General features: G+C 38.7%; 2 protein-coding genes across 10 annotated transcripts in view; both read right to left on the reverse strand.

Annotated features, from left to right (window-relative positions):
* NRG1 (neuregulin 1) overlaps positions 1-24,282 on the reverse strand; it is a gene marked incomplete at its 5' end in the record, with an annotated part of 1,032,208 nt that overhangs the window by 98,592 nt on the left and 909,334 nt on the right. For 2 of the 9 annotated variants that reach the window (XM_081221167.1, XM_081221166.1), the window contains one exon: positions 15,787-16,453. The exons of the other annotated variants lie outside the window; for them this stretch is intronic. In XM_081221167.1, coding sequence (XP_081077293.1) covers positions 15,787-16,453 — 667 coding nt within the window. Of the gene's footprint in view, positions 1-15,786; positions 16,454-24,282 lie in introns of those variants that run through there. 9 annotated transcript variants of the gene reach the window in all.
* LOC308608166 (uncharacterized protein) lies at positions 16,768-17,028 on the reverse strand (the record flags this gene model as incomplete). Its single annotated transcript, XM_081220885.1, has 1 exon — positions 16,768-17,028. Exon 1 carries the CDS (start codon positions 16,957-16,959, stop codon positions 16,768-16,770), a length of 192 nt encoding a protein of 63 aa, XP_081077011.1. The 5' UTR covers positions 16,960-17,028.

Here is a 24,282-nt window from a genome sequence, read left to right on the forward strand (position 1 = left end):
TAAACAGGAGGATTTTCATGAGCTCAGCCACACAGAGCACTCCGTTGACATCACAAAGCATGATACCTCTTACCAGGAAATCCTGGCTGGGACTCTTCTCAGGGATTAAACAGCTGAGGCAGGGGGAATGTGGACCTTTAACCAAGACAAAGAAGCAGCATGGTCACCCCTCCTCCCTCTCAGCAGCATCATCATGTTGAAAGCAGCTCTTCTGCCCCTTTCCTGTTTGCCCATTTCTGTTCTCCTCTAACCTTAAAAGAACCTAATTATAGGACGGAGATCACCAGGCAATTGAAACTAACTCCTGACCTGTGCTCCCCTGAAAGCACACCATGCCTTGTCTAACCTGTTGATTCTTTTCCTAGATAAAAAGAAGAATGAAGAATTAAGCAGTTAAAAATGACTAGCTCTCTAGGCCCTAAAGCCCCCCCTAAGCAATCCTGCAGGCAGATCACAACAGGCAAGATAACATCTGAAGAGAGTCAGCCAGTCTGCACTCAATGGAGAATGATGCAGAATCCAACCTCAAGACTTGATGAGTCACTGAGATTCTTCTCCCCGCTTTTTCCCTTTAAAAAATGTCATGGCTGAGCTGAATCTTCAGAGTAGGTCTCTGGACACGAGTCCACCTTCTCCCCAGATTGCAGCTTTTCTGATTAAAGCACGTTTCTTTTTTACTGACACTTGGCTCTCGAATTTTTGGTTTATGAGCGGCAAGCAGCTGAACCTGGTTACAATGTGTGGGAAAATGTCAGAAGACCTTGTTTATAAAGAATTCAAAGAGGCAAATGCATTTCGGGACTGATAACTTGTTTGAAATACTCTGGGTGTGTCAGTCATCAAAATCAGTCAGCCAGTTTTAATGATTAAGTTTGAGAGAAGACCTTCCTTATAAATAATCCAACAGGGTGAGAGGAAGAAACATGTGAATTCTAAGTCTTTGCCCTGGTGAAAAACATCTTTCTAGCAAGCACTTACTCCATCTCCACAAATCCACAGTACTATTAGAAGCAGGGGTAATTTTAATATATAAGGAAATTATATTTATCACTATGCTTCCCTAGGAAATTCTACTTTTCAAAATTTGACCAACTTCATAAAAAAATGATACCATTGTTTTGATCTTCACACCTTAGATGGACAAAAATAGACTGAGGATAAACCACCTAGAATTTGGGTGATGTTTCCAGAGCTTTTCGTGCATTGTCAGTTTCAAGGCAAACTGAAATTGATATAATAGGAACAGGGAACCAGGCTCTCATTTTTTCCCTTGAAAAATATGAAAATGTTGCTTCTATTTGCAAGTCTGAAAACCAAAGAGGGAAGTCAATGAATCTAAATTGAACCTTTCGTGTATTGCGCCTAGAGGGGTTTTTCACTTGGAGTTACGGTGATTTCCATTCCTTCTCCTGGAAGCAGGGCACAAGGGGGCAGACTTTGAAATGCTAAAGAACAGTCTCAGATTTCTGCCTCACATTCATCTGAACACGTGATTTTGAAGTCTCTCTGCCAAAGAGCCCTATAAGTTTATAGGGTTTACACATTCAATATGCAGAAAAGGGAAGTAGGTAGAACTAAATCCTAACTTCCAAGCTAACATGGATAAATTCACCTTTCTCTTTACTGCTTGGGACCCTAAGAAATTTTGGTGCAGAGTCAAAGAACTGTTAACAAAATAAGTTCCCTTTCAAGAAACACAAGATCAAGATCAGACAGCAGACAAGAAGGAACAGAAATTGGAATTTTTGCATCACTGAATGAGTTTTAATTCAAATGAGAATGCACCTTTGAACAGAAAATATTAAATATTCTAATCACATTAAAATACGATACGCAACTTCTTGCTCAAGCTTTTTCTTTTTTTTCTTTTTCTTTTTTTTGTGCGGTACGCGGGCCTCTCACTGTTGTGGCCTCTCCCGTTGCAGAGCACAGGCTCTGGACGCGCAGGCTCAGCGGCCATGGCTCACGGGCCCAGCCGCTCCGCGGCACGTGGGATCTTCCCGGACCGGGGCACGAACCCGTGTCCCCTGCATCGGCTGGTGGACTCTCAACCACTGCGCCACCAGGGAAGGGAAGCCCTCAAGCTTTTTCTTTTAATACATTGTTTAAATCAATGGAGGTATTTTCATTATACTTTTAAAATCCTGACTCTAAAAATTATTTGCTATTTTTACTAACTTAACAATCACTGCTTTAAATAAACAACTAAATAAGGAAATGTTTGTATTAACTTCCTACATCTACGGTCACGCTATGTTTGATACACCTCCAGTGTCAATGGCTTGTTTTTGAACAGTGCTAGTAGAAATTATATTGCCTCTTTCCATTTACCAGCTTTGAAAAACTGAATAAATGTACCAACATGTTGACTGCCTCCTTAACCTTAAAATATTCCTTTCCCTGGAACATAGCGCATATATCACTAAAATTACATGGATGAAGGAGCTACAAATTGAGAATGTTATTATTAATAGGCTGTCGAAATCTGTTGAAATCTTACATTAACTATGGTACTTCAGAGCTCATATTCTGAACAAACTGAATGAACTAACTTGTGGACTTTAATGAATATTTAGCCTTATTTGAATATTCCATGAAAAAAGAGAAAAATATTAATAATGATTTTGGAGGAATAGTATTTCCTATGTGCTTTTTGTAATAACGGTACAATTACAAGCTGAGAATTCACACATAGCATCACTAACATAAAAGGATTTGTAAGGCTAGGTAGTATGCTGTGGGGATACTACACAGAGATTTATAGTAGAATGGGCTGACTATAAATCCAATACGTAATTCCATATGCAATTTCCACATCAAAATAAACCTCAGTACACAAATTACTGGCACTTATTAAAGAGGATATATATCCCAAAAGAATTTTGATTCACCAGCAACAATGAGTAATGTCAATATAGGATAAAGTAAAAATGTCTTTCAGTTCTGTATTTTATCCATTTTAATCTTTATAGAATATCAAGGGAAGAACAATTAATATTATTTAACTGAGTGGCCCCTTCAGGAAGAAACAATGAATACTTCCTGGAAATTGGAGCATAAGTCACTTCCTACCATAAATCTACTCACTCTGTAAATGTATAAATATGCAAAGACTTAGCAGGACACAATAAATACATGTTGAATAAATATATGACCTTGTCATTCAGAAACCCATTAATTTAACAACCTCTAAATCACTTATGTGTGCAAAATCATTTCCTTCCTTCCTTCCCCATATTCAATTAGTCCTGAGGAATTCTTTCTTCATAGTCTCTCTTATACTTATGGTTTTCTTCCCACTCTCTCTTGCACTATTTAGATTATCATCATCATCATTCTTCTTATTATTTTAATGTCTGGACCATTAGTTTATTCTGTGACATCACTTTATTCCAGAAGACAATAATAGTACCCAGCTCGTGCTTTTTTGTGAAGATTGGATAATACATGTGAAACATGGAGCACACGGTGCATGCTTCATAACCACTAGCTATCAACCAATCCCTTCCGATCAAACTGGCCTACTATGTGCCTACATGCCCATTTCACTCTTGACCTTCCTTTAATCTGAAATATACCTACACCCATCAGAATTGTATATATCTTTCAATGCCCACTTTGTTTCCTTTATCCCTAAATTGAACTAAGTACCCTCATTCAAGTCTTTATTCACTGTTCCCTTCTTGAGGCAGCCTACTTTTTTTTTTTTAACATCTTTATTGGAGTATAATTGCTTTACAATGGTGTGTTACTTGCTGTTTTATAACAAAGTGAATCAGCTATATACATATCCCCATATCTCTTCCCTCTTGCATCTCCCTCCCTCCCACCCTCCCTATCCCACCCCTCTAGGTGGTCACAAAGCACCGAGCTGATCTCCCTGTGCTATGTGGCTGCTTCCCACTAGCTATCTGTTTCACGTTTGGTAGTGTATATATGTCCATGCCACTCTCTCACTTCGTCTCAGCTTACCCTTCCCCCTCCCGAGGTCCTCAGGTCCATCCTCTACGTCTGCATCTTTATTCCTGTCCGAGGCAGCGGACTTTAATCGTTCTATTTAAAATCACCGTGCTTCTCCAGAGAACTATGACCACCTTACACTGGCTATTTGCTCCATACAAGTTGCCACCTTCTAAAAGAGCACATGATTGACTTACTTACTTATTATCCTTCTGTCTGTTTTCTTCCTTTAAAGATGAACTGCTAGAACAAAGCCTACTAAGTCACTCAATAAAGAATACGGAAAAATGGAAAAACTGAAGTTTTTCCAACCCTAAAAATTTAACCGATTTATGTAAAGTAGCATAGCTTTTGGAAAAAAAGCACAGTGAGGTGGCAACCCCATTTTTTAGATCTGTCTCTGTTTCTTACTATGAAAATATGTAAGCCAATCATTTCACATTTCTGTATCTTGGTTTCCTCAGGAGTAAAGTAAAATAGTTTGATCAGGGCTTCCCTGGTGGCACAGTGGTTGAGAGTCCGCCTGCCGATGCAGGGGACACGGGTTCGTGCCCCGGTCCGGGAGGATCCCACGTGCCGCGGAGCGGCTGGGCCCGTGAGCCATGGCCGCTGAGCCTGCGCGTCCGGAGCCTGTGCTCCGCAACGGGAGAGGCCACAACAGTGAGAGGCCCGCGTACCGCAAAAAAAAAAAAAAATTTTGATCAGCTTATCTGTAAGAGCTCTTACATCTTTAAAATGTCAATAGTTCTCCTGCAATCCTGTTTCATAAAATTCAGATACTTCCAAATCACTGTTATCTCATCATGGAGAGCTCCAATCATCACATTAATTTATTGACTACATCTGGATAATGAGTAGATTTCTGCCTTGCTAAAATGATAGAATGTGAAGCTTCTGCAATTGCTCTCCAGCAACGAAGAGAATTTCATCGTCTTCTTGTGGACCGGAACTGCACACTATTTTGTGGCAGAGTAAGAAGTCACAGCAGTAAATTTAAAGCATGCACCCATATACTTGTCCACAGCAACGTGAATAGATGGCATTTTGCCAGCGAGGAGGGCTTTCTCTCTCAACCCATCTAAACCATGTAGCTCTGTTTCTGGCTGACAGGTAGAGTGATGATTATCCTTCTCAGCTCTCCTTCTAATGCCTGAGAACAATGCAGATAAGATGGTAACACAAATCACACAGAGGAAAAGCCACATGAGCAAACCAAATGAAAATGGTAGTATATCCACGTCTTTGTCAATATGTCCCTTGGAATTCCTGTCCCTTTCTTCAAGCCCGTTATAGCAATAGCAAGGTATCAAATTTAGAATTCAAGGAAATGCAACTTAATTTTAAAAAACTGCATAGGGCTTCCCTGGTGGCGCAGTGGTTGAGAGTCCGCCTGCCGATGCAGGGGACACGGGTTCGTGCCCAGGTCTGGGAAGATGCCACATGCCGTGGAGCGGCTGGGCCCGTGAGCCATGGCCACTGAGCCTGCGCGTCCGGAGCCTGTGCCCCGCAACGGGAGAAGCCACAACAGTGAGAGGCCCGCGTACCACAAAAAACAAACAAACAAACAAAAAACCTGCATAATGGTAGCTCACGATTACATAATGCTTATGTACCAGGGACGACTCCAAATGCTTTATATACATTAACTTATTTGATCCTCATAAAAACCTCAAGAGGGAGGTATAATTATTACCACCACTTCACAGACAAGGAAATTAAGGCACAGATAGTTTATATCATTTTTCTCTGTGCTAAAAGAAAAGATTTGGTTTAAATCTGCTCCATGATGCCTTAAAGCTCTGAAATTCTAATTGCAACTATGTAATAACCCAGTACATTTAAAATATATATCGGTCTGGGGTTAGAATTCCCAGTATAACTCAGTATGTCCTAATGAGCTCAGTTTTCAAGAAAGTTTAACCTAACCCACTATGTCCTCAAGACATTACCGGACTCGCCATTATGAAGATTCTATATTTGATAAATCCCATTAACAAGTAGCATAGATTATCAAAAGATTTTGATCCAAAATGGATAAAGTTAAAGTTTCAAGGTGACAAAGCATCAGCTATTTTGAAAACTCAGCAATCTAGAACAACTAATTTCCAAGGATTTTGAGAGGCCGAAGACTTATTATATTGATCCCAGTGTTTTTATAAATAGTTTACTGATTAGTAAAGTGTAGGTCATAGGCTATGTGTACCTGAGGTTCCAGAGTGCAGATGAACTATAATTAGAGGATCCCAGGCATATGAAACTGAACTTCCTAGGCAGGGGTTAAGGTAGATACCTCCTTGCTGTCGTTGAAGTAGAAAGATAAAAAGACTGAAGTAATTATTTTATATATATATATTTTTTTCCCTATGTAAACCCAAGTCTTCACAGATGACATGACATTGTTTTTTCTCTTCTCTTTGAAAAATCATAAGAGTTGTCTGATGGGAAAACTGTAAAAATCCAGCTTGCTCTAAGGATTATAGCAAGGAAAGATCAGAGCGGTAACACTCAATGCTGCCACTAATCACTCTTAAGATTTGCTTTGTAGGCAGTACTTAGCATCATGTACCAATCAATGGTTACTGATTCCTTTTGCTCCCAGAAGACCAAGCAATTATGACCCAGGAAGCTCCACCAAGGGATTACAAACAAATGCTAACAAGAGTTCAATTCCACTGTCTTTAGATCATTCCATTTATTTATGGAGATTTTATTGCATAACACCAACATATTTCATCAAACAAATACTTCCTGTTACTTAGCAAAGGAAGAGGCAACAATGAAAGTCATCAGGCTATTCGTAGTCAAGTCTGTGGTTCAGGTCTCATTCACTCTCCCTCCCCCACCCCATCTAGGGAGAAACCACAGGTCTAGACCAACTGCTCCATATCCTCTGATGCTCTGAGACCCTGGCTTCAGAGGAGGGTGGGAGAATTGAGGAAGACGTGCAGCAAGATCACTGGAGAAGACGGAATGGTGGGGAGGGTGAAGAGAAAAGTAACTGCGGGATGGCAAGGACGTAAGAAAGGAGGGGACGGAGAAGAGAGGAAAACTAGAGAAATAAAATTATATCAACATCGGACACCAACATAGGTAGGAAAGTTAAGACTTGAAACTTCTGGTGTCATTTGTTTGCCAGTTAATTATGTTTCCTTTGCGGCCATCGTCTTTGTCCACAACGGTGCTCTCATCTTCAAATGCATATGAATATATGGACATTTGGTTTAATTTTAAATCATGAGTTTTTAATAAAATGAATTTGGAAGACACTTTTTTTAAAGTAGAGAATTATATGAGTATTAAATTCTGTACTAACTTTTGCTTAAAATAGAGCTCATATATTTCCCCTTCGGCTGAGATAGCAGTACCTCAAGAAAGGCAATTCAAACACTCAAGTGCATATCACTGAAAATTATGGTAAATCAAATCTCGTCTTGTCACACTATATTCTTGATGAAAAATTAAAAATGCTTTACCTTAGGAAGCTTTCCATTATAATTCATCAAATTTTATTGGGTCTATCAGCTTATTTCCACTGCACTGTCAGAAAAGCCTATACCCCGGTAAAATCTGCCCTAGTATGTTGTCAAATATTTTCCCCTTAGAAGTGGTGGCCTCATTGCTCCAATACTGATTTAGAGTCCAATTTCTGCAGCAAATCTATCATACTTGAATAAATAAGAATCAAGATGACCAAAGCATAAAGTTTTCACATATTTCTAGTTCTACAGTAAAGAATAAATGAAAACACATATATTATTACTGATTACTATACATGTTTGTAGATACAGGGCTAGAGTTTTGTTTTTATTTTTGTTTTTAAAGTTACTGATAAACAACATTTTTCTCTATACTTTAAGTGACTTTATTTACCCAATTTTAGTTATTAATTATCAAATCATTTCTCCTTTTATTTAGGATATTACATGTATAAGCTAAACATACATATATTATTTGTAGAATTCATATATATATATATATATTGTATTTTTAACCAAATTAAAATAACATCTATGTTTGATTTGGCTCGTGTAAACTTATTCTATGTAAATTATTTTTTTAATGCATTTTGTGAAATTCTGAGCTTAATTCCTATCTTTTGGGGTCCAGAAATTCCAGTTTGGGACAACGAAAAATGTTAGGTGAACATCATTTCCATTCAGATAAAGAAGGATTCACGATCTTTTCGGTTCAGCTCTTTCTGTGCACTACACCTAAACTGTATGGATTATTTTTTACTACCCTAACCTTCCCATAGAAGGTACTTTCATGACAAACACAATTTTAGTTACTACCTGTCTTTTTCTCTCTTACAAGTAACTCCTTATCATTCTCTCTGTAAGAAAGCGCCTCACACCGTGATTTTCGGACATTACCCAAACAGTAATAATCTATGTATCCTAACCAATTTTTTTTATGGGGAAAAATCACTCTTTTTAATGATACTATGGTTTAGGAAATTAGTAAAGTTCTGTGTCACTCTAACACATAACAAATTAATCCACTTGTTAAGCCTCCCTACAGTTTATTCCTAGGAATGTTAACATACGTGAATACTGTTTATATGAATGGTGCTAGAGAGAAGAAGAAGAAAGTTAATACTTCTTAAGCCCTGTTCTAACATCAGGAATTTTTTTTCCACATAGAGTAACTTACGTAGCCCTTAACACAATCTCATGAATGTTTTAGGGATTAACATTCCCATTTGTTCTGATGTAAAAACTAAATCTCAGGTGGTGAAGTGATTTGTTCAAGGTCATACAGCTTATAAATGGTAGAACTGGGATTTGACATCAAGTTTCCAATACAATTTCCACTGCACCATGATGCTTCTTCAACTCTTATCTTCTAAGTTTTGCATAAGCTTTCACAAACTCCCAAACTTACTCTCCAGATTTTGTTACAAAACTACTCTGTCAAGATCAAAGGAGGAAAAGAATAAAGTGAAGAAGGGTGTCAAAGTAGAATGAGAGAGAAAATTGGTACTGGTTTCATATTTACTATATTTTAGGCTTAGGACTTGGTGTTTTCCCATAACTCATTCAATCCCCCAAACAGCCTCAAGAGATGCATACTGCTATTCTCATGAATAAATGAGAAAACAGATTCAGAGGGATGATCTAACTTGCTCAAGGCTGTGAAGAATGGAGGCAAGATCCAAATTCCGGTCTGCCCCTCACAGACTTAGAGAACAAATTTATGGTTGCCGGGGGAAAGGTGGCGGGGAGGGACAGACTGGGAGTTTGGGATTGACATGTATACACTGCTATATTTAAGAGAGATAACAAACAAGGACCTACTGTATAGCACAGGGAACTCTGCTCAATATTCTGTAATAACCTAAATGGGAAAAGAATTTGAAAAAGAAGAGATACGTGCATATGTAAAACTGAATCACTGTGCTGTACACCTGAAACTAACACAACATTATTAATCAATCCTACTCCAATATAAAATAAAAATTAAAAAAAAATTCTGGTCTGCCCAACCGGAAAGCTAATGCCCTAGGGCAAGACAGAAATCAAAGCTGTAAGAGATATCAGCGGTAAACTACTCAGTAATCTGCTTGGAGCATGAATGTTCCTCCACAATGTCACTGATTGAATACTTCCATTAAGAAGAAACTAAATTCTTTCCAAATAAGTAGCGCACTTCAGTCGGGGCTAACTTTAATTGTTAAAAAATTCTCCTATATACTACGTTGTTGGGAAAGGGATGTCCAACCTCCACTCCAGAGGGGCGTCCTACACTGATCAAAATCAGAGGGGTAAAACTCTCTTCTCTAAAGAAGACATCTATGGTGGAGTGATGAAAGTTTTACTAGTTAGGATTTAAATAATAAACAGGAAATCACGATCATTTAAATTAAGGCAGTACATACTATTTGAACATAAAGGCTAAAAACAACTTGGAAAAGAAAAGCAGGGTATAGAGAAGAAAAGGATTATTTCAGTTTTTAGTCTCAGCACTGACACTAAGTAGCTGTAGTGTCCTTGGGCAAGTCACTTCACTTTTCCAGATCTGAGTTTCCTCCCTCAGGAAGTCACTCAGATAATCTCTCCAAATGTTCAACATAGAAAATTGTGTGATTACAGAATATCAATTATATTATTCAGAAGTGACCTTTGAATGTATATACACACACATACAAACAGTGGGTTCGATTCACTGCAGTAAAGATGGCAACAAGGTTTGAGATGATGAAGATCGATCTTATTTCATTCCTACTCGTGTGAACGATATATGAACCCAAGTTTCTTTTCAATTTGAGAACTAGGTAACTTAATGACAGATTCCAGCCTTTCTCTGGACAATGAAACTAAAAATCCTCAGGATTATGTTAATGCCCTTGTTCTGTAAGCCATAACAATACACAGAAAGTATGATTGAAAAAAAAATATTTACAGCTATCAACTTGCTAGAATCTGGAAGTAAGCTTACATTCTTTACATGGCAGAGTTATGGATATATTTTCCATTTTAAGAGAGTGTTCCTAAACAGATATTATCTTCCCAACCACTTCAATGGTTTGGTTAAATAGTGTCATGGAGGCCAAACAGGAATCCGCCAAAGTTACCCAGCTTGTTGGTAGCAGAGATGGGATGGGTGTCGCTTTAAGATAAAGGACATTGTTGGGTAAGTGTTCAGTATTCCACAGATAGAGGAGTACCACAGGAGGAACAGGAATGGCAGTCAAAATGTGAATAAAATGAAGGTAAGGGGAAGAAACACTGAATTCAGAGAGTATTTGTGGAGGAAAGTCAAGAAATAACTCGAGCTGTGCAAATCGATTCTTAAAATCCACTAGAACAAAAGCTCTACGAGGGCAAGGACTTTCACTGGTTTTTATTGTGATATAACCAATCTAGAACAGTGCCTGGCATATAGTAGGTATTTGATATGTATTCGCTGAATAAAGAAAAAGAGGAAACAATAAAAGAAAACTGAAACATGGACATAACAACAATAATAAAAATGCAAACACGAGCATAAAAGCAGACATGGTATAGTTTATGGCTGATAGAAAGTTCAATAGATTCGGTGGACAGGAGTTATAGTTCTAGTTCTCAGGGGCTTCTAGCTCAACATTAGATAAGTCATAACTTTTTTATGTCTTTCTCAATCTACAAATTATCTCTTCCTTCATGTTTTAAAAGGATACGATGAGGTATTATTAAAAGGGAAGGAAGACAGAACAGAGATGTATGGCCTGGGACATAATGATTTTCTGGGAATGCAGAAATGCTGATATGTATATTTATATGTTTATATAGTGGAAAAGAAGGAGAGATAAAGAAAAGGGATGAAAGTTTGAATCGATGGTGCCAGTAACAAACCAGTATATTGTTTACTGGATGGAGACATTTTTTGGTATGTGTTTTTGTAATATGTGTAAGTACTGTTTGGTATTAAAATGCAATGAAGTTCTATAGGAAAGAAAAGGCAGGTGAAGATGTGTTGATATCTTAGAATGCAATGGAATTTTGACATATAAAGCCACCAAGGCATAATTAGGAAAATAAGAAAGAGTCAAGGTATAATTGGGAGGGTGGGAAGGGAGAGGAAGGAATAAGGAGAAATAATCGAAGTGGGATATTCAGGAAAGAGGTGAGCTGTATAGTCATCTGCTGCCTGTCAAGAAAGAGATCACCCTAGAAAACCTAAGCTGTTTTCAAAAGCAAGCGGAACATTGTATGTGTGATGAAATAAAAAAGAAAAAGGCCATAACTGCAGAAAATTTAGCAAGAGCAAAAGAAGAAAATCAGAAATTTTAATTTTATTTTTTTAAGTGAACCATACACATGTGACCAGTGGTCACACTTGAAGTACTTCCCTTAACTACCAGGCAGATGCCACTTAAACTACCAGAGTTAGTCTTCGGCTCTAACTCTCTAGAACAGGGGGGAAATGATAGAAGAAAACTGTTTAGGATTAAATTCTGGGAGATAGGACATTACTCTGTTTTCTACTATTTTGGATTTCCCTAAACCTTTCAGAGTTTTGTGAATTTTAGTAAAAGACTTAATTTTACTAAATCGTTCAGAGTCTGGCTTTCCTCATCAGTAAATTTATAAAATTACTTGGTTCAAATTGAGGAGCTTTCAGCTTTTTCCAGTTTTTAACATCTTAGGCTCTCAATAAATATGGTTAAAGCAGAGAAAAGTTATTTGGAATCACCATTCTGAAATACTATAAGAACAATTGCAAAGACCTAGAAAAATCTACTGGACTTAAAATGAATGCCACTTTTCAATGGAAGGGAAGAAATCCTATGGTATATTCAATTAATCGTGTTGAATTTTGCATATGGCAGTACTTCATATTGTCACTCTGGTAACAACAGTTTGCCGTGAAACCCAACAGTACAAAGATTTAAGACAAAGCAAAACAAATTTGGCTTAAGATGAAAATATTAATACATTCTAATAACAAAGAGTCTGTTGTCAAGCATGTTGTCCCACCCAAAAATATATTTTCTTTCAAGATGGTACCCTAGTTTCCTGGTTACAATTCAGTTAATCAGTTCTTTTTATAGTCATCTAAGTTTGCAATCTCCCAGAGTCAGATCTTTCCATATAAACAGAGGGTAAGAAAAATCTTAAAGCCCAGGCAAAGAAAACAAATGAATGGTTCCAGTATTAAGTGACTTGATGAAAACTAAAAACTTAACTAGTCACATGGCAATATAATGATCATAGTGGGAAACCACTAACTACACAGAAAAATTTTAGATTTACATATACATATTTTAATTTTTTCATATTTTATAAACAGTCTATATATTAAATTATTAGCCCTGTATTAGATTTCTTAGTGTCTACACGTATGAATAGATTAATATGGTGAGAACATGCAGTTATATTGCCTTATGAAAGACATACCCATTTTAGAACGGCTGACATAGCCTATACCTCTAAGCAATTTAAAAGGTGATATTCTGCCTTTTATTATAATAAAGACAAAGAGTGTCTGGATTTTAGAAGAGTCAGTGAGGGAGAGGGTAATTCTAGTATTTATGGAATAAAACCCTAATGTGCTAATAGGTAGATTGGTTTGGGAAATAACACAGCAGACACAATTACTAGGATTGTCTCTCTTCCACTCTCGCAGGCTCCAGGATAAAGAAGAATCAATTAGCCCTCAACAGACTATGACCTTGAAGGCTACAGCTCTGTGCATAATACGCTGAATATGCTGAGCCAGATAGAAACGGAGAATCAAGTCCTGAGACCACGGAAGAGCATGGTTCAGATATGACAATGCCTTTTAAAAAAATATAAGACGTAACAGCTTCGTGCACGTCAAAACCACGCAGGATGATGAAAGAAAAGACCCCGTTCTTCTGTGACTAAGCGACAGTTTCTTAATGGAAGAGCAAAAAGTGAAGCAGATTGCAAAATGACAACCTAATTCCAAGCTTTTTTTTCTTTTGCTTTCCTTGCGTTAATGGTTACAAGCTTCTTAACCAACAAAAGCAACCACTTATGTGTGTTTGAAAACAAAGCTCCCCGGACCAAATCCCTTTCCAAAATAAAAGAAATATAGACGCACAACTTTTAGGATATTCGTGTTTTTGTTGTTTTCAGGCACTAGTTCCAAAAATTAACCCAGAGTGTTCCACACAGCAAACCCTATAGGCAGTAAAGCGTTAACCAACTGTCTAGCCCTAACTTTTCAGGAGAAAACTACTTCCCAGACAGCTTTTGTAGGCTTATCTCCAACGCACTGAGAATGCTGCAGCTGTGCATCTGGCCAGAACCGGCCACTGTGATGCTTTTAGGCAGCAGTAACTCTTTTCCACTCAATAGAATTGCCAGAAAAATCAATGTCCTGGCTTGGAAAAAAGAAAAGAAACTGCATGGAATGTATAATCTATTAAAACACTTAGTAGAAGAATTTACCTTAAAAAAGAATTTCTCAAAACATCACAACATACTTTTTAACACGGTCCTAGATCAGGAAACTGAGCTGGAGGTTTCTTTGTTTGCTTGTTTTCCTCTGATGACAAAATTACAGGGTTTAGTTGAAGAGTTTTTCATACGGTCCTCTTTCTTTTTCTGGACAGCTAAACCTATTCAGGCACATTTTAATTGAAGACTTAAGTTGAAAATGATAAAGACAAAGAAGTAACCTTGTCTTCATGGTGAATTGTGCTTCTCTTTGCAAGATCTGTACTTGCTTTTTATAGCCTGTCATTTCATCTGGGTATTATTTCCCGGTCACTTTACCAGGTGGGAAGAGGCGGTGAATACAGTGATGGCTGTCAGACCTTTAATGACACTTCAGGGATTTGATAAAGATACAAAGCAGTGTCTGCAGAAAGGAGGTTCTTCCCTAACTACACCTGAAAAACAAGCCTCTTTTTTCTTTAAATCTTTGCCACCGAAACTCGTGTGTATGTAATGAGCTTGAATCACAAATCAAGTTTTTCTGTGTTTCTAGAACACACGGCTCTCCTTCATACTGAATATATCTGAAAAAAGATGTCTGTATTCTTCATTACCATCTAGAGGGAACCAGAAGGGGTATTTCATCACCGAATCTTTACCCCCAACTCTCCTTTAACTCTAAGAGATTTTACACATGTTATTCAGAACCAAGTTCTCTGATCCTTTACTTTTTTCTAAGTAAATAGTCTCAATGGTGAAAAGTGATAGATGTTAGAGAAACAAAAATAAATTAGAAACATTTAAAAAAAAAAGCTATAGAAAACTCCCCTTCTATAATAACGTTTAGAACAATCTGACTAGTCATGGTTTCATCCTTGACAACTTTTCCATTTTAAAGCATTGCAATGACCCAGAACAAACAGCTCTGTATTGTTTTAAGAGCGTGGCCTCTCTTTACTCAGGTGATGGACAAAAATGACACATCTAAAAAAAAAAAAATGATGTACCTTACTAATGGATCTTGTACTTTTTAATGACTGTCAAGGAAGCTACTTAAACATTTGATTCCAGAAAACAAAACTAATTGGAAAAACTATAATGGAAAAGAATATGAAAAAGAATATATATATGTATATGTGTAACTGAGTCACTTAGTTGTACAGAAGAAATTAACACAACATTGTAAATCAACTATACTTCAATAAAACTTAAAAAACCTAATTTGAGAAAATCCTTTCATGCAGATTTGTGCCACGTCCTGAATAAAACAAAACTGCACCATAATGAGGGCTCAGCAACTCAAACTACTATCTGAGCACGACGGCAACCGTCTGATGCTGCTGAGAGGTGAGCGCTATAAACATCTAAAGATTTCATGCGGTATCAGGAAGAACCAATTAAAATACAAACGTGGGGAGAAGTGGTTTAGGGAACAGGAAGAAGAGATGGAGAAAGAGAAGAGGCAGCTTGGGCTGGCCGGGAGGCAGAGGGTAACAGAAAGGTGAGAAGAGGTGATCGGAAGTTTATATGGGAAAACAAAAAGACACAGGATCATACTCACTGCTGTACAGAAGTCATGTTTATATATATATATGGATGGTCTGATGTTTTAATCTTAGAAAGTGTTAGAAATCAGTGGAATGTAACTGAAATTCAAGCATGGCTCCCAGACGCTGAAGTTCTGGGTTCCCCACCCCAGATTTAACAATCCAGGTAGAGGGAGCTGCTGCTAGAGCATCGGTTCTAACCAGCAGTTCACGAGGTCTTTTCACGCCTCTCTCCAGGCCACCCCGGAGCACCCCAGTCACATGATACACTTAAATCAAACCATGCCATTAAAATCCAAGAAGGACACAGGTACACACTCTGGAGAACACTGCTGAGGACCTCAAGCCCACCCCTCTCCTCTACACATCATCATCTGTCTGTCTCTACTTACAAAGTTTAGGAGCAGTCTGGAGATTAGTTTCTGTTGCTTGTGGCTGAGTGGCTGCCTTGGGTGTTCTCACCTCAGGGTTCCGAGTGGGTGAAGGGAAGGATGGAGCAGTGGATGGCAGGAAAGAAAAAGCGAAAATACGATTCTTCGGGGTTGGTACCGCTGAAGGCTCAGAGGACACAACGGCATTGTCAACTTGCACTGTAACTTGAACCTCAGTTTCAGAGTGAGCCCTAGAGACAGGTGAAGTGTATGCCTCAGATGATACCCACACAGCTGAGGCTGCAGTTGGATCCAGAGAAATAATAGGGTCCTGGCCTAACCCTCCGGGGTCAAGGTGAGTGGGAGAGTCATACTCAAAAATCTTGTCCACAAACACCCACTTGAGGCCGGCGATGCAGAGGCAGAGGCTGACTAGGCAAGCCAGAATGGGGACGATGCAGATTTTCTCTGAGTTGAGGCAACCTCTCAGGCGCTCAGCTTCCAGGCAGACACAGCAGGGAACGGCCAGGCCCACGAGTCCTGGGGACCTGCCATCTTCGGTCTGGGTCTCCGGCATGTCTTCTGCTGCCGGAAGCCCATCCAGAGATGGGTCTGCACTCAGCTGAGTGGAGGGGCTGGAGGACCTCTCAGCAGCTGCCTCGGACATGTCTGGGGGATAAATCTCCATCGGCTCACCTCCAGAAGGCCTGGCCTCCTGCACCGTCCATTACCATCCCCCAACCAAATGATACAGCATCTTACAGGGGGAAATCGATAAGTCCTCCAAGTCCAGAGCCATTACCCAAAGCAAGAGGAGTCCAGGAGCAAAGCAGGCGAAGAAGAAAAGAAAGCCTCTAGCAACTACCAAATAAAAGTATATTGTAATTCTTTACTGCTGTTTCTGGGCCACTTTTGCAGTTCTTTTAAATGCTTCTCCAAAGCATCCCGGCTGGTCAAGAAGAACAGAGGCCAAAAGAGAAACCGAGCTGATTTGTCGGTCAATTAAGTAAACCAGTAGCCCAAACTGAAAGGCATGTCTCTCACCTCGAGCATCGGAAACTGGGGTCTGCTCAGATGGAGGAAACAACTGTCATGCAGGAGAAGTAAAAGCAAAAGCAGGACCAGCAGCGGCGGCGGCGGCGGCGGCAGCAGCGGCGGCGGCAGGAGAGGCAGCAGTGACAGTAGCGACAGCATCCTGTTGTGTCAACGCGACGGCTGAAAGGGGCTGAATCATTACAGAGCAGCAGGTGCCTGCCCTCCGAGCATCCCTGCAAACGGTCTCATCGCAGAGGGATCTGAAGGCGAGAGCGCGGCCAGGAGGGGCGGTAACTGCGCTCCCCGCCCTGCCTCCACCCCTCACCCGGCAACCAACTCTTCTTTGTCCTTCCCGAGCGCTCATTCACTTTCTGCCTCTGCGGCTCTTCCCTTCTTCACCGTCTCTCTCCCTTCCTCTCCCCTCCTCCTCCAAAAGCGTTCTCTCTCTCTCTCTCTTTCTCCCTTTCCCTTTCTTTTTCCTCCCCCCTCTCCCACCCGCCTCCCTCCATCCGCACTCTGGGGCTGCTGGCTGGTCTGAGTAAAATCAGTATACCCAGCAACGCGGGACTGCCAGTGACTTCCTATTTTATCCAATTAGAAGGAATAAAGGCCATCAAATCAAAGAGAAGCTGGCAGGCACCAGTTAAGCTTAGTCCCCATGGCCCCCAACCCCGTTCGCCCTCCTTCTCTTTTTTTTTTCTCCCTACCGAAGCTGCCCCAGTTTTCCACCCCAACCTTGCCTGCTCTAAGTCTTGCTGGCTCTCTTTCCTGCACCCACTGTTGGGTCAGAAAAAGCCAGCGATCGATGCTAGCAATCTAACAAAGCTGGGATGGGGTGCGGGGGGGGGGGAGGGAGGGATGTAGGTGGGACCTTATGGGTTGGACCTGAGGCTTGGCAAAGTCTGATATCTGATTCCTCCCCAGAGAGGTAAGCTTTTCAACAGCAATTTCTTCCTGCCTGCTGCTGAGAGATAGCATTCCTTCCCCAGCCCTCTGATAAGTTTTGTACACCAAGAGGACTGTTATTACCTGATTTTTCAACCAACAGCGAGAACATTTTTTTTTTTCTAACCATGGACAGCTCTGCCTTCAGCTCTTTTTGCAATGATTCTGTTAGACTTGGTGATGCCCAAGCGTGAAGTGCCGAGTGTATGTTGGAGGATGGGGTGCTAGGGGAGAGGAGAGAGGTTCATATGTCCCCACTCTGGTCCCCTTTAAATTTCCATTGCCCTGTCCCACTCACAGCAGTCCTGGACTAACGTCCAGCAAACAAGAAATGCCGGTAAGTAAGGGAGCTACAGAGGAAGCAAAGGCTCCCACTTCATCCTGGAATTAGCCTTCATTGTGACTCCACACTGTTGGAGGTTGAATTCCCTGGGCACTGTAATATATACCACATGTCTTCAGCTATAACCGCACTGCAAAGATTAAGAAGAGTTTTCTATAAGAGCATGCCTTTGGGGTTAAGTCTCAGTAGCTTTACCTTACAGATAGTTTCGATGCTGACTTTTTTCTTTTTCCTTTTAAAACAGCAGTGGTAAAAAGACTGGAAGAAATGCACTGTACTTTAATAGAGTCCAGGCTGCCCTGACCCTCCCAGTTCGTTGCGTGTCAGCACACGCGATACGCATCTGAATCTTTAATCCACACTTTACTGTGACTGGACACCTGAATGGTTTCCAAGGAACCATTTTGCTCACATATGTCAACAGGAGTCTTAAAAACTGTCTCTAAATCCATACTACATAACCATCATGTGAGTCCCAGAAGCAATAAAATCTAGAGCTTAAATCCTGAGAGAATCTGCTTTAAGGACATTATGTTTTGTATAGCACAATCTCCACTGCTTTGAAATATTTTTAAGCTCTGAGTGGGCATGAGCTAATATTATCATTTCTTTCAAGACTAAATTAGCCCGTAATTATAAGTGATTTAAAGGGTAGTAATATCTTAAAATGTGTTTGCAGTACTATCACTAACAACAATGACAAAAGCCTGAAGCAGTTTGCATAATTGTAATTATGACTCTGACAAACTTATGGGCAAAATGAATTATCCTTAAGTTCATCTCTGTATAACCTGCACTGATATACCAGTAACTGGTACTTTAAAATAATTCATATGCCTGCTTTCTAGCTTTAACTATCTGATTTTAAAAGCAGAGAGATTTTTCTTAAAGATTCTAGCAATGGACATGAAATTTCACATCACAGAAAATCTATATGGAGGCAATTACAGTATTCAAACTGAGAGGTATTGAGATTTTAATTATCAATATTCATGTAAATTCTCAAAATCAATATAGGCAAGTACATATTTGTGCTAAATTAGAATAATTTATAATTCCTTTAGATATCACCCAGGTTAAATTTGTGGTACTTAACTCCTCAATTCTGCCCCAAACCAATATTTCACTCAAGTATAATATACTGGCATTTCACCCACAGCCAAGGTCACCTAGATTTCAAAGACCAAAATGGGATTCAGGCAGCCCAATCAGGCAGCTAAGAGAAGACACTGAAAACAGTAACCCATAGTTAAGAAGAGTGGTCCTTCACTTGCACCAATAACAACTACTCACCTCACCTCTATCATTAAGAACAGACGTACTCAGCAGACAAAGAAATTACTGGGCACTGCTCTTGTTGTCATATTAAAGGTGACCAACACTTACAAAGGAAAAGAACAGATTACGTAAAGGCTAGGATGGAACTTTGGAGACAGAATCCTGTCGGCTGCCACAGCTGTTTGTTCCCCTGGACTACACAAATCAGACTGTGGGATGTGTATATGTCCTCCCTGGAGATGTAGCCTATGAACACTGTGGCTTCTTGGAGCTAAGATCAGCTTGCAGGGAGCCAGCAACCTATAAAGTTGTTTCCCATCCAACTGGAAGGTAAACCTAATTGAGGGAGTAGGACAGGAGGTAAAGAATAAAAGGAATTTTCCATTCGTTCTACCCTTGAGACTACGAGTCAGAAGTTGCCTTTATCCCTTTACCAAATCTCTATAGCAATAAAGAAGTGAGAACAGGGTAGTGTGAATAGGATTAGGGATCAGAATTTCATCCAATAAAACAAGCATGTTTGTAGGAAGAACTCCAAGTACACCTCACTTTAACCCTTTAGGCTCCATCTCCAATAAAGCTTACGAACACCGATATTTCCACGTCCCTTTAAAAAATGAACAAAAGACAGATTTCTACTACTTTTTTTTTCTTTTTCTTTTTACACATCACCTTTCTTTTACAATTACCCTGAACATGTTTGAAACTAGATGGAGATGGTGGTTGCACATCATTGTGATAAATGCCAATGAATTGTTCACGGTAAGATGGTCAATTTTATGTTATGTGAATTCCAACTCAATAAAAAAAAATTACACTGCACACTCATCATGGTTTCAGCTTCCCCAACATTTACTGTTAAAAGGAAAACCTAGTCTATCTGACCACTTTTACTAGTGGACTGCATTAAAATAATGAGACTTTGTCAAGTACAGGTTGCCCTTTCTTCTACAAAATCTTAGTAGGTCATGTAGCATTGAATCTCTGACAATTATTAATTAACTAAGAACTGTGAATTGATGTTGATGATGCAATACTGCATCCCAAGGAACTCAAAAGCACAAAGATATAATAAATTGATGTGTCATTGAGAGTTTCAATTCAAAAGAAATTTTATGAGACAATGAGCAAGGCTTATAACTCTCGCTCATTTTATGTACTCAAAATATTATTTCTCATTGCTCAACACCATTCCATTCCCGTATTTAGAATATACCAGAAATATGAGCAAAAATTGGGGAGAGAGTGGCAGTTATTTGAACTATCTGTATTTTCAACACAGTGTGCTTTGTTTTGAAATGTGTGATAAACTCATCACTGGAATGTAAATTCCGTAAAGGCAAGCACTTGTGTCTGTTTGCATCACTATATCCCTACTACCTAGAACATGCCTGGCACACAGAAGGCACTCAGTTAAGTATTATTGAGTTAATGCATCAAAATGGAAACTCTACTAAAGAGTGATGTATCAACTATGGAAAAAATATCTTAAAGACATGGATATGCCATACAGAGTTTTATTTGCATGAATAAAGGCAAATACTATTAAATTTCACTGTGTATATTGGAAAGAAGGAAAATCATCTTTATAGTGACTACTCTGAGGTTATATGGATGGATGGTCATTCATAATGTTTAATAGAGCAATATATGTGTAATCAGTTGACTTGAACAAATATCTTTGCTCTGTTTCATTAATATTCACTACTATAGGTTCACAGCACAAAGCAGCACAGCTAAGAGATAATTTCTGTTTGTTTTATCCTTAAATACTGTGGCAAATGGCACAAAAATACAAGGGATCATCTGTGTTTTTAAGTGCATGTATATGTATAATCTTATTTAAAGAAAATCATAAAGGCTATACTTTGGTGCAGTAAGAGAAATTAAACATAAGGAAGAAATGCATCTGCTAATCAGTGCTAATTTAATACAAGTTCAGTAAAGTTTCAAAACATGGAAGTTTTTGAACTTGATTTATACTTAGGCACTAGCTATTTGTTTATAGTTCAGTTGCTGGTCAGCTGACTCTATAAACTGGTCCCCAGATGAATCAAAAAATGTAGTGTACAGCACCTCACTCTTACAAATGCCCGAGAAATTTGTTTTTTAAATCTTCTGTTTCAGGTAGAAACTGTTGAGCATGAGGTGGGCCACATGTGAAGGCAGTTATGAATTACTCGTAAGAGAGGACCATCTACTCAAGAGATTCTGAAACGTCATATAAAGGCACGTATAAAATAAGCCCTCACAATCTACCTGAAATAAAGGAAGCTTGCGGAAAGGAATGATCTGAATTGTTCTACTTTTAAATACAATCCAAATTTGTAAATTTGAAAAGACTTCAGCCAGAGGAAACATGTTAACAATATACATTTTCCTTAGAGTCTACACAGTTCTCTCCTTGTTGCTGATCAAAAGAAAAATGTAAAGCTCCACCAAAGGGAAAAAAGGGAGTGATAAAAATATATGCAGTTTCTAGAACTGATTTGGCATTCCAGTGAGCCGTCTAACCCGAGATTATGTTGTAAGGTCATAAGCCTTACAATACTCATACAAGCGGAAGTATTCCATTTAAAATCAAATGCCAGCTCTATATTTTTCTGCTATTTCTCAGTCCAAGGGGTGGGAACTCTTTCTGCATTGTTGCAATTTTTATTACTTTAAAACTATGAATTTGAAAGTCATAAGACAAAAATATCTTATGATTTGATCTCCCATTCAGAACTTCCTATCATAAGTCGTACCATGTATTGCTAGAGTCAGATCTGTTTAAGAATGACTTGTTTCTTTTCTCTGTATCTCTGAAATTATGTGGAGTGAAAGGATGTAGCCTTAATGCAAAGATGAACTGTAATCTCAAGAATAGTTAGATTTCAATTTTTCATTGACTATTGGAGCTGGAACAGCCCTCGCCCATGAATTTTATCTTACAGAAGAAGGAAAAAAAAAACAAAACAACCAGTCTCCGAAGATAAAAATAATCTGCCTGGAGCACCAAAGTTAATTTCAAAGTCAAGACTGGAATTCAGGGCTATTGCTCCTCCTCTTTGAACTCATTTCTACAAAGGGAAGCTCTTTAGTTATGTACTAACCATGTAGATATCCTTGAGTTACTGCCAGACAATGGACAGTTTAAATTTTCTGTCATTACTGCCACGGGTTATCTCTAAAGAAACATCTCACTTTGACCTTTTACTGCAACTGTTTCTACTTGAAAGTTTAATCTATATAATGCTCCCATGACCACTTTTGGTCACAACTCTACTGAATATTCAGACCCTTTTTCTGGAGGTTATTAAGAAACGAATATTCATATTTAGACTCATTCAACAGCATTTCATCATTAAGGGGACACACAGAATGTGGGCTCTAATCGCTTACATGAGAAGGTCCAGAATAAAGAACCTAGAGATTATCATACTAAGTGAAGTAAGTTAGACAGAGAAAGACAAATATACAACATCACTTATACGTGGAATCTAAAAAGATGATACAAATGAACTTATTTACAAAACAGAGATAGACTTACAGACGTGGAAAACAAACTTATGGTTACCAAAGGGGAAAGTGGGGGAGGGATAAATCAGGAGTTTGGGATTAACATACACACACTACTATATATAAAACGGATAATCAACAAGGACCTACTGTATAGCACAGGGAACTCTACTCAATATGCTGTAATAACCTATAGGGGAAAAGAATCTGAAAAAGAATGGATATATGTATATGTATAACTGAACCACTTTGCTGTACACCTGAAACTAACACAGCACTGTAAATCAACTATACTCCAACATAAAAGAAAAATTAAATTAAAAAAAGAAGGTATAGAATAAAGAAACTTTAGTGAATGGAAGGGAGCTTATCCTCAGGAAAGAAGACTGTCACTCCAAAATAGGGATCAGCCCAGTATTATTGCGATGAATGATTCAAACACATACAATATCAAATGTTATCAATATCTGAGAATTGGTGAGCCAGGCTCACATCCTCTTTTAATCTGGAGAATTAGAAGTCTGGGACACAGGAAGGAGTGATTGTCAGGAACAGGAAAAGGAAGGCTTCTGATGACTGAGTTATACTCTGAAATACGATGATTAGAAAATCCCAGGTCCAAATATGAAGACTTATTCCAGAGAAACCTATATTCTATTTGTTGACATAATCCATCACCTATATATTATTTTAAATAATATAATAAGACATATACATCATGCATGCTGGAATATTTGGATACAAGATGCATTCATATATGCAACTTACTTGAAATTGCATCAGAAATAAAAAGTTGATTGATAGATAAATGGATACATATTTGATAAAGCAAATATGGCGACTGTTAACACTGTAAAATCTAGAGATTGGGTATACATTGTTTACAAGTCATTCAACTTTTCTGTATGTTTCAAAATTTCATAGTGAAATGCTAGAAAAAGTTTAAAAAGACTTTTTCATGGCTGTTTCTGACTACCATATATATAGTATGTTTTATTATAAAAACTCCTAAGCCGATGCCAAACCAAACCAAATAATCTACCAATTCCACATTCGGTAACCTGCACTCAATTATTCTCCTTCCTCCACTGCACGATGCCTCCCCACCCACCTTCCCCCACCACACTTACTTTAAGATGAATTCCAAAATTATATCAAGAATATAAGATTCACCCTAATTTGAATCATTGTCTAATGACAATGGAGTATCTTTATATGACAAACCATTAGCTGCTGCAGAAAATCTAAGAGCTTTTCCTGAACCCACCTCCCAGACCATTCATTTATTGAGAAGGGATTTTTTTTTTTAATGTGATACTTCACTCGCTAGGGATTAGAACATCTATGAATAACATGAATAGGGAAATCGTACAGTTCATTCTACTGACAAAATGAGAAAGGTTGGACAGTAAGCT

This window comes from Mesoplodon bidens (assembly GCF_964165515.1).
Source record: "Mesoplodon bidens genome assembly, chromosome: 20".
NCBI lineage: Eukaryota > Metazoa > Chordata > Mammalia > Artiodactyla > Ziphiidae > Mesoplodon > Mesoplodon bidens.